The 12,092-nt window shown below is 31.9% G+C and overlaps 2 protein-coding genes across 2 annotated transcripts in view; both read right to left on the bottom strand.

The window, feature by feature from the left end:
• Window positions 1-730, bottom strand: part of HELRODRAFT_68175 (hypothetical protein) — a gene marked incomplete at both ends in the record, with an annotated part of 28,196 nt that extends 27,466 nt beyond the window's left edge. Inside the window, 2 exons of the mRNA XM_009026949.1 lie at window positions 66-154; window positions 694-730. Of these exons, the coding sequence (XP_009025197.1) occupies window positions 66-154; window positions 694-730 (126 nt within the window). The remainder of the gene's footprint in view (window positions 1-65; window positions 155-693) is intronic.
• A 2,141-nt stretch (window positions 731-2,871) lies between these two features.
• Window positions 2,872-4,410, bottom strand: HELRODRAFT_163776 (hypothetical protein; the record flags this gene model as incomplete). The annotated part of the gene is made up of 3 exons (XM_009027551.1): window positions 2,872-2,907; window positions 3,294-3,874; window positions 4,302-4,410. The coding sequence occupies 3 exons, from the start codon at window positions 4,408-4,410 to the stop codon at window positions 2,872-2,874; spliced, it is 726 nt and encodes a 241-aa protein (XP_009025799.1).
• Window positions 4,411-12,092: the final 7,682 nt, after the last annotated feature.

Consider the following 12,092-nt stretch of genomic DNA (forward strand, 5'->3'; position numbering starts at 1 on the left):
GTAATATAAGATATATAATATATATAATATTTGATATTTTAATTTATTTAAACACCAAGCATTACCTCATCATCATCATCCAGTCTTACTCTCTTCAGAGCAACTATCTCTTGAGTTTCACGATTTTTCGCTTTGAAGACTGTTCCATAAGTGCCTGGACATAAAATAAACAAATCAATTGGGGATGTATATACATAGTATCTTCTAATCTCTAATAGTCTAATCTTCTAATCTAATAGATAAATTAACATTAGAGTCTAATCTATCTATCTATTGCTATTCTATCTTTATGTAAATATATGTAACATTGTAACTTTTTTATACTCTATATTATGCTTAATTGCCCATTATCAAGGAGATATAATTGGTTTTTTTTAGTTTGTTGTTTTTTAATAAATTTAATTAAATTTAAATAATCAATGAACAAGAACCATTAATGCCCTAATTGAATATTGGATTTTTGTATGGGTTTTTTGTTTATTAATTAAATTAATTACAGTTGATAATTAATTAATTATTTGTTAATTAAATTATTAATTTAATGAAAAATTAATTTTAATGGAAAAATATTAAAATAAGCCGGCGAAATGATATGAAAATTCGTTTATTGATATAATTAAAGAAGATCATCTATTGAGATGAAAGAAAGTAAAAATGCGATAAATTTCAACACTCATGAAACCCCGGACTCACCTTCGCCGATCTTCTCCAGTTTTTCGTACTTTTGCATAATTGTAATGATTAAAAATGAATGTAAATAGTAGAGGAAATTTAAAAGGTAATTTGACTCCGTCGTTCGTGCATCGAGAAAAACAATCTATTTTACTTAATTTTTTTTACGTTACATTTTAAACAGCATTTATTTAATTCCATATTTTTTTTGTCCTTATTATGCAGCTCTCAGAAACGCAATCGCTCACAAATTGTTCTTCATTCACGATATTTGGCTACAATGTGGCGACAAGAAGGTTCTATATCTTAAACCCATAAAAGTGTGTACTTCCAAACGCATGGATATGCACGCGCAAGTACCCCTTGCGTACAAGTTAACAACAGTTTGAAATTTAATGAAATTTAATGGTGACTGGATTCGAGCCAGGTCAGCATGCAACACCGAGCAAGATGAGTTAGACTCCTAAAGCTCAAATAAAAGTCACTAAGTGGTGACACTAATATAAAACAAACCAAATGCAATTTTTATTTTTCTCTTTTATATAAACTGCGTGCCTTGATTTAAGGAATATAAGGAACCGACAAAACACTATGATGGCCTCTGACGACTCATAAATTTACAAAGCGAAATCAATCAATCAATCAATTAGCTTGTAAAGCGCTATTTCCGCAATGTTCAAGAGCGCTCCTCAATGAATTTGGCAAACAGATGGGTATTGAGATCCGCTCTGAACTTCGTAAGTGGTGGAAAAGTAGTCAGAGAAGTAAGTAGAGAGTTCCAGAGAAAAGGACCAAAAAAAGCAAAAGCAGATTTAGCAAAAGAGTGTCTAACACGAGTTAAGAAGAAGCGATAACAAGAAGACGATCGTAAACCGGGGCGTTTAGGTTCAATTAATATATCTGATAAGTACTTAGAAAATAACATGGTATTGTTAATTTATTATCGTATCTAGATGATGTAATCTGTTGTATATGCTATGCTGGTGCAAAAAACGACAACCTGCTCAACCGCTTCTAAACTTCTTTGATCGATTCGAAGCTTTTCATTCTTTGTCCGTAGATTTCTTTTGTAATGCCATCGTTTGAAGTTCTCTCTCACCCATCGAGTAATAAATTTTTAATATTTAAACATTAAAAACAATTAAAAATTGTTGTTACAACCAAGTTAAATAATTCTGACTGTCATTTCAATGTGCAATGCTATTTACAAATTTATTGTTGGAAATTTCAATCGGCTGCTTGCTCCTAAAACAAACGATGTCCACGAATGGGATATACCTCGATGATATTTTGTGTTACTTTTAATGAATGTAGAGAGTGGAAATAGCTTACGAAAGAAAACACAAAATGAAATGACAAAAATATGACAAAAATTGAATGCAGAGCCACATATTGACTGGTTGTTGGGAATGGGAAGTTAAAGCTCCATGAGAAGGAAGTCGATACTTGTTCAGCAACTTCTGTTGTGGCCAGAAGACAGTTAATATTTTGAGGAAAGAATCGACGAATGACTTTAATTTGTTAGATGCTTCCTAAGCGCATTTCAACATGAACAAAAGAAAGTAAAAAATTTGTTTAGTTGTTTCGATGTTTTTTTTTCAATATTTAAAAAATTTCGACTCGAGTAAAAATGAACTAAATATAATGAAGTCAGATTTGGTATTTTTTTTATTTTTCAAGTGAATGAATTACTGTAATATATTTCAATTTTTCATAAAACGAAATAACTTTTTTCAAATGAATTGTTAAATTAATAAAATGAATTTAAAAAATTTGACAATTCCAACAGCCAAGGATATTTATCTCCTCGCTCTGCATCTTCTACTTTAAATTCTGTCGACGCCATTGCAAGTGTTGACTTAATTGAAAAAGAGGAGTTTTAAGTACTTTAAGCATTGAATATAAATTGGTGAATGATTCAAAAAAACTAGACGTACATATATTAGACATATATACACATAAAGACACTCAAACAAATTTACACACACACACACACCTCACACACACATACAAACAAACACACACACACACACACATATATATATATATATATATACATATATATATACATATATATATATACATATATATATATATATATATATATGTATATATATATATAAATTTAATTAAAAGTATTCAATATATATTTATTTAAATATTACTCAATTTATTTATTTATTACGTATATGTTATTTATTATTTATCAGCTTTAAGAGATGCAGTCTTAATATTCTGTCGATGTTATGTTGTGATTATGGAGTAATCAAGGCTGTGATGATGATGATGATGATCACGGTGAGGTAGATGATGATGATGATGATGATGATGATGGTGAAATTGGTGGTGATGTTAATGAAAAAGATGATGAAAGTGATGATAGTTTTGGTGAAGTTGATGAGGCTACTGCTCTTGCTGTAGACAATGATGCTGATGATTTTTAATGACGGCACATTCAATGATTAAAAGAGTATCGAGGGTGTTGTCCGCCACAAAGAGAACAACGATAACGTTGATAAAATATAGAAAAATAAAATCAATATCGATGATAGAGCAAAAGTTGAAGTCACATTTGACGATGCACATGACGCTCGAACTACAACAAAAACAACAGCAGCAACGTTTCGGAAAGGGTAAAGATAATTAAGGTTGAAATGGAAAGTTGAAATGAAGAACGAGCTCGTTGATAAGGAGAAGATGGCGACGATGAGGATGATTGCCTTTAAATGCGTCCCCGACGATCGTAACGTGAACATCTTTCTGCTTGGTTTTTTAAACTTCAAATTCTTTAGACTTTTTGGCTGCTGATATTTTTGGTTGTTCTTTATGTTGTCGTTTATAATGGCGTTTATGTCATTACTTTGTTCATTTTTATCTCTTTTGTTTAGTTGAGTCGAACCGTATGTGTCTGGCATGGCATCATCGTTGTTGTCATCATCAACAGCATCAACGTCGTCGTCGTCGTCTCCATCTTTCTTAGTGTCCCGGTCAGCATCGTTGAGGCTCCGATGAGCGCTGGGGTTGTTGTTGTTCGCATGTTTGTCGTGGCTGCGTCGTTTCGAGTTTGCTAGCTGTTGTTGTTGCTGTTGTTTCAGTTGGTGGTGATGATGGAGGTGGTTCATCATGGTCTCGTTGCCGATGATGTTGTTGATGTTGTTGGCTGGATGAACGTTCTGGTTGGCTGATTGGATTCTTTGTGTATCTTAATGAAGTCGTATTTTTCATTTTAAAAATCCTCAATGACTTTCAAACTGTGCGCCATTATTTTCTATCCCGTTATAAATTAATTTGCACCTATAATAATAACTTGCAGCAATAACTTTCATCATTAAAAGTGCTAGAACATCACAAAAACATACTTTTTATTCATAAGCAATACCTACAATTAGTTAACAATTTAATTTTCTAAGAATTGCTGAGAAAATATTTGTTGACAAAACTTTTGCGAACCTTCTACGCAACCACTTAGTTTAAGTGCAGTATATCTTTAGATCCTTACGTGTGTCGTTCATTGTTTGACGTTCGGACACTTATTAAGTGATGTGCTCATTGGTGTAAACCATTCTATTCACCAACATCACCACCAACAACATCGTCATCAACATCGATCTCTTAGTGAATTAACTGACCTTCAAATTGTTGCAACTGCACCCTGGCAACTGACGATCCAATCGCGTTGGTGACCTTGAACTTGAACTTTCTGAAGTCAGTCATCTTTACTTGCCTGACGTACAACATGGCTTCCAGGGTCCCATTCCCGCTGTCCTGTAGATTTTTTTTTGTGAAGATCGATGCTTTTTAAAAGTTGTCTCTGTTGTTTGTGTTATTTATGTTGTTGTTATTGTTTTGCTATTGTTTTTATAATTGTTGCTTTTGTCCTTTTGTTGTTATTACTTATGTTGTTGTTATTGCTTATGTTGTTGTTATTGTTTATGTTGTTATTGCTTACGTTGTTGTTATTGCTTATGTTGTTGTTGTTGCTTATGTTGTTGTTGTTTTTTATGTTGTTGTTGTTTATGCTGTTGTTGTTGCTATTACCTATATCTGCCACTGCTGAATTTTTCAACTTCTATTACCGTTATAGAGGTGTTGTTGTTGTTGGAGTTTTATTGCTTTTGCTGGTAATGCTTAACAGAAGAACAACGCATGGGAGAATAAATCGTACCCAATAATGTTATTGGACAAGAAAAACTGAAATGTGTGTTGATAAGTTGGTTGGACGTGATGAATGCTGATGAAAATGTTGTTTCCAAGTGATTAATGATTTTGCTTCGGTTAGGTGGTCCGATTATTGATTAGATTGATTAATATAACAACCATGATCATTCAATCTTTTACAAATTATTTCCTTAAAAAAATTATGACAGAACAAATTAAATGACTATGCATTGCTTATCAAACAGGCACCAAATGAATGACTGAATGAATGAATGACTAAATGAATGAATGAATGAATGAATGAATGAATGAATGAATGAATGAATGAATGAATGAATGAATGAATGAATGAATGAATGAATGAATGAATGAATGAATGAATGAATGAATGAATGAATGAATGAATGAATGAATGAATGAATGAATGAATGAATGAATGAATGAATGAATGAATGAATGAATGAATGAATGAATGAATGAATGAATGAATGAATGAATGAATGAATGAATGAATGAATGAATGAATGAATGAATGAATGAATGAATGAATGAATGAATGAATGAATGAATGAATGAATGAATGAATGAATGAATGAATGAATGAATGAATGAATGAATGAATGAATGAATGAATGAATGAATGAATGAATGAATGAATGAATGAATGAATGAATGAATGAATGAATGAATGAATGAATGAATGAATGAATGAATGAATGAATGAATGAATGAATGAATGAATGTTAGCAGATAAATAACTTGTATAAAATCATAATGATTCGTTTAAAAAACTAGTTGGAATTGAACAGCATGTTTATATAATTTCATCTAGAAAGTCCATCTACATTTCTTCAAGGCGATGATCACTTCCCACTGATCACTTTGGTCTCCGTTTGTTAATGATTCTTGGAAAAAACAAAAACAAAACAATATTTTTTTACTGTCGCACGCACATGGTGGTGGTGGTGATTGATCAGGAACTGAAAGTTTTTGATGTATTATCTGTTTTTTGATGACTACATGGAACTAATTACATTAAAATAGCTGCAGCAACAACAACAACGAACAATAACAGTAATAATATTAATAACAAATAATAGAATTTAATTTATTGTGTATAATATATTTTATTATTTATCATAAAATGTAATTAAAATTTTTTCATTACACATTTTTTGATAAAATAACTTATTTTTTTTTAAATATTGTACTGTATCGGCTAATATTTCAGAAACCATGAGAAAAAATCAAATTAACGGATTGATTTTTTTTGTATGTAAAATTTCAAGGGACATAAAATATTCGTTATATAAAGGTTTTTGTTGTATAGACATTCGCTATAAGGAAGTCCAACTGTGTTTTGAGCAGGGCATCGAACCGGAACTGAACATTAACTAAAAACCGTTAAAAAACCAAAATTTTGCTCGAAACAAAAACTGTAACCGAACCGAAACTGTAACGAAATAAATAATGGTTCGATGCTAAAAATTAAAAAAAAATATTTTAGTTGAATTCAGAAAAAAAAATTTAGATAATATTTCGTCTTTTGAAATTTTATGTTCATTTTTATCATCTTTAAAAATTTGTTATCTCTCTTTTCGTTTGTTTTTCCAACTGAGTTCGCCGATAATTTGAGTAAGAATTGCCACGTGAAGTGAAATTCAGTATAATCTGAAAAATTAGAGATCAAGTACGATCATCTTCAAAATTTTGAAGTACCAGCTACACAAGTGAACCTGGAAACATCTGTTTTTAGAGTAAAATTTATTCTCAGAGACTGCAAAAGTGGTTTCAATTTAAACATTTTAGAAGATATATTATTGATAATAATCAGAATTTTTTTTATCTTTTTTTGAAACAATCTTATATTTATATGGGTGATTTCAAAATATCATTGTAATAATTGTTTTAATTTGTTGAAAAAAAATATTAGAAACGTTTCCTATCATTTAAAAATAATTTTTTTTATTGATTTCTTATTATTCACAATTTAAAATTTAATTCAAAATGGCATTGTGGTGATTGTTGGATGTCCGTTACATGCGTTTAAGGAGCTATGCTTGAAAAAACTAAGTTTCGGAGCGAAACCGAAAACTAAAAAAACCGATATTATTTCAGGAACGAAAACCGGAACCGAACAAAATTCGTTTGGCTGATTGAACCGAAACCGTAAACCGAAACTATCTGGTTTTGACTATCGGGCGGCGTGAGAGCTTAATGGTTAAGGTCGCCTGGTGCCGTTTCGCAGTAACCGGGTTCGAATATGACAAAAAGATCCCCGCCTATCACATGCTTTGTGTGTGATGCGTTGTTTAACACGTATTCATATACGATGTTTGTGGCGGTTTGTTTAATTCTGGAGGAGTTTAATTGACCTTTAACCTTTTATTTTGAAATATTTAATAATAGATATAAAATTAGAAAAGTATATTCTCTGGTCACATTTCTTTGAATCAAATTATAACTTTTGTATTATTGATTACATTTGTATAATAACTTTTTTTTATATTTTGCAAGGGAAATTACTAAGATAGATAAGTGAGTTTTTCTTAACGGAGATAGAAATTTAGATGACAAGCTGGATGATCTGGCATACATAGATCATGCATTTTCGCCTCATATTAACCGTTCCAATGCCTGTTTTCGCTTGCGACGCAGAAGAAAAAAGTGCACGAAAAAAATGAATTGAAAAACTAAAAAATAAAAAAATAGCACAAAGAAAAATATTAAAAAATGTTGCAAGAAAGGGAGTCGATGAAATAAAAATTAAATAATGGCCATTCTGGCTGCAACATCAAAAGCAACATCGTCTGCGGCAAACCGCGCTGAGAATTAATTTTTAATAATCCCAACATGTTTTATCATTAATGTTTCGTATTATTAATACAAATAAAAAATAGTTATTACTGAACAATAATTCAATTGTTAATTAATAATATCCGCAACACATTTCTGCTGCTTGATCTATGAGATTTATTGTCGTACGTTCGAAACGTGGCAATCATATTCTCACACACACACAAAAACATTCAACATTCTGATTCAACAAAGTTTCAATTTTGAAGGGGTCTACAATTGTTTACCTCGTAATTTGTAGTGGACCCACCGACGAAGGTCAAGCTGTATCTTTCCGTTGTTGCCTATTTAATTTATTGCTTTTTGAAATATAAAAGGAAGCAAAAGTAATGATGGAATGGGGAGTGCGTTAAATTTTTTTCAAGTTCAAGTTTACGTAAAAAATTTTGATTGTCCAACAATTACGATCGCACTGTAATAAATTTTCCTTCATTATTATATTGCACATGCACAGGTCGTTACAACTGTTAATCATGTTTGTATAATTGTACAACTGCAGCTACATAAAATATTATATTATTATAGGCATGGAGCAGCAAACACTCTGGTCACCATGTAACAGATGCTAAGATTAAACGTTGTTTACGTTGTTTATGCTGTTGTTGTTGTTTTGTTGTTGTTTTGATGTTGACAATGCCATGTAATTCATTGCAAAGCGGAGAAGAAGCGCGGGACCAAGTAGATTTCATGAAAGGGAGAAGCTATCGCAACTCATTTTATTAATATCGCCGGTGATGTTTTACATTGTGCAGTGCAGTGCTCGTTGTTCGCCATGTTGTTCTGATCGTGTAGATGCGTAGTTTATTATAGTTGTTGGCTGTGGCTGTTGGTGGTTGTCGCTGGCTGTAGTTGTTGTTGGTGGTGTGGTGTGGTTGTTGGTGGTGTAGTGTGGTTGTTGTTGTTGGTGATGTTTTAATTTTTGTCAATGATGAGTATTTCCATTCATCGTGTTGTTTTATGACAAGGTTTTGTGGCTTTCCTCAACTTTATATTTAATAGCAGAGTTATTTTGCTCATACGTGGAGTGGACTTGAATATATAATTTTTATTATACACATACAGTCGTACTTTCATGTATAGGCACATACGCAAATAGACAAACGCATTTTACGTGGTTCTAGATTATGTTACTGTTATACTATTTCTGTCCTCAGAATGATCAACAGTCATCATAGAAGTTGCTTTTTACACAGTTGTACATCGTTGCTACATTTGTTGAGGTGGTGGTTGTTACTGTTACTCAGCTTTATTTCTGCTACTGTGTGGACGGATGATTTGAATTTCCGTGCAGTTGCTGGGCATCGTCTTGTTTGCGTAACGAAATCAAAACAGTTCTGGAGTTTGGTTTTTGTCAATGAAATAAACATTTGTAATAACAGGTTGAAAGGTTGTAGTTCATAAGTTGGCGATGATGGTGATGATGATTATGGGGATGATATCAATTAATTATTGCGACTTTTTCGACAGTAGCAGCAGTAACCACAACAATAACAATAGCAATAATAACAACAACAACAATAATAATAATGATGATGATGATGATGATGATAATAATAATAATAATAATAACAATAGCAATAATAACAACAACAATAATAATGATGATAATAATAATAAAAATGGGTACGACTTTCATTTAAACCATAAGAACATTCAATATAAAGGAAATAGGATGGAATGAAATAATTATTAAAATGAAATAAAATAAATTTATGACAACAATGATAGGGAAGACTAGAAACATGCATACGGCTATGACATTAATGATTAAGGAAGCCATTCACTCCTTTCCCGCCACGAGTATAATGAGTTCAAAACGGCAACAAATTAATCACAAGTCGTTTCTTCCACAATGCACAGCAGGTACTGTGTGATGAATTATATTTCCAGTAAAATTAGATTGTTTTTGAAAGATTCAGGATAAAAAATATTAATTGACAGTAAATTAAATTTATTAGAAAAACCTGCTAGTAATATTTCAAATGTTTCAACAGTTAGTTTGCATTGTTTAAAATTTTCTTCATGGTTGACTTTGAGGTTGTCTTTGTATTTATTGGTCCAGTTTGGTTTCATTGCAAATAGCAAGTTCAAGAAACTCAATAGTGTTCCCGGACGTAGTCATTCGAACGTGGTTGATATTGGACTTAGTTTCTTTTCAACGTTTTGACCAGCATAAATAAGCAGCTAGATGAAAAGTGTCTGTTGGTTTGCTGGCTGGCCTTGCATAGCGGTCATAACTATCTTTTATCATGCTCCGTCTAAAAAGATCAGCGTTGGTTGGCAGCTGCCAAATTAGGCATTTTCAACGCATTTTTTGATTTGAATTGCAGGGATTAGAAGCCATTATAGAATATTTTAAAAATTAAACGCATTAGAAGCGATACATGATGATGATTTAGCATTAGAACGATCATGTTGAGGCTTACCGCACCAAAAGCATTGCGAAGAACGAGTGATTTAACAAAGATTGTTCGCTGATGTCTTTTCGCGTCGTTGAATAGATGAATAAGCAGATCAGGTCTGCTCTGAAAATCAATCTGTTGACGAATAAAATCATTTTTGTATTTTTATTTTGAAGTACTTGTTAGCGTTGGCTCCTTTCAATTTGCGTGGCGTTTGTTGACGATTGCTGCTCATTATTAAACGTTATTTTTATCATTAAAACATTTATAAAGCGCCAATTAAATCAATATATCAATTAAATTCACGATCACAAAAATAACAGCAATTAATCCACGGAAACAGAAATCATTAACAATAATCAAGCCTGATAAATAATTTCAATCCCAATAGCTACACCTTTAAATAAGCTCTTTTTTAAATAATTAACTAGTACTTATTCAGCAATTAATAGAACCAATTAAAAACATTCACCAAAATAAAAAATAAGCAACATCAACCACTCACATTAAAAAGAGAATCAAACACCGAAATAATATACATGTTGCATTTGCATAGTAAAATTCACGAAAACAAAACAAAACCAATAATTTTTCAAACGAAAGTAAATTTAAATCGAGATTTATTATATAAGATGGCGAACTGTGGCACACAGTGGCACCGCAGGCAGAAAAATGTCTTTCTCCAATCCTTAGCTTAGTAATTGGCACCGTCAAGAGATTTGTTTGGTTTGATCTGGGTTGAACAGCTTGGTTTGATCAACCATGCTTACTCTTGTCGAGCATCTGCTGATCAGGAACAGTATTTTTATGGTCTGCTTAGCAAATCAATCGCAATGTTGTAGAAAATTCAGAATCGGGCAGCAAAATTGGTTTTGGTGCTGCAAAGTTTGATCATGTTACTCCTCTTCTCAAAGAGTTACACCGGCCGACAGTAGAAAAGAGTAATGTTCAAAATATTGGTCATCATGTTTAACAGGCAGTGCACCTCCACACCTCGCCTATCCTCAGCTTCGCGTGTGATGCATCGTCTCGCACTCACTCATGCACGATGTTTGTGCCTGTTGTTGGTTTCTCTAAACCTAGGGTTTAAAGACCTTTAATCTTTTTTTATCCATTTTGTTTGCCGAAATTACAAAATTTACTGAAAACCTAAACTCCGAACTATGAGTCACAAAAATTAGACTTACATGTTCGGCTGTCGTATATACTTCTACTAATAATAATTATAATTATTATTATTAACAGTAGTAATAGCAATAATAATAAAAATTAGGAACATGTTTCCGAAGAATATTTTCTTTAAAAAATAAGTTTCGATAAAAGTGAAAGTATTACAATGACAAACGTGAATGCAACGAGAACCTGCCAATAAATACTCTTTCAAATAAACAAAGTATTAAGTCGAGAGAGAGAGAGAGAGAGAGAGAGAGAGAGAGAGATAAAAACAGAAATTTTGGAGCGGTAGTGAAGACGACCGTGGTGCAAAAACATCAGTCGTAAAAACGATCGATGATGAAGATGATTAAAAAGATGATAAACGTAATTAAAGGTTGTAATGGAAATGAGGAAAAATAAAGATGAGAATAGTGAGGGTGGAGATGATGATGAAGGTGAGGGTGAAAAGATAAAGATAAAAATAATGATGAAGTTGAGTATGAAGATGAAAGTAATGATGGAGATAATAATGAAGTTAAAAAGAATGACGAAGATGAAGATGAGGATTATTACATCTCTCATATTTTTCATATTCTGAAAATCATCATGCAGCAACTACGTGACATAGAAGAGCACCGAAGTCTCAATGTCAATTAAAGTAAGGAAAGTATGAGGATGTCATGCGTGGATTACATGGAAAACACGTACTTCATTCTCCATCATATTTCTCTCTCCAGTGCTTGAAGATTTCAAAGTTTTTATACTGCTAAATAAATGGTTCTATAGATAAGATTTTATCCATGCACACATGATTTTATGTTTTTAAGATAGTTTCATGTTATAAATTTT

Source organism: Helobdella robusta, assembly GCF_000326865.2.
Source record: "Helobdella robusta unplaced genomic scaffold HELROscaffold_5, whole genome shotgun sequence".
In the NCBI taxonomy this organism is placed as follows: Eukaryota; Metazoa; Annelida; class Clitellata; order Rhynchobdellida; family Glossiphoniidae; genus Helobdella; species Helobdella robusta.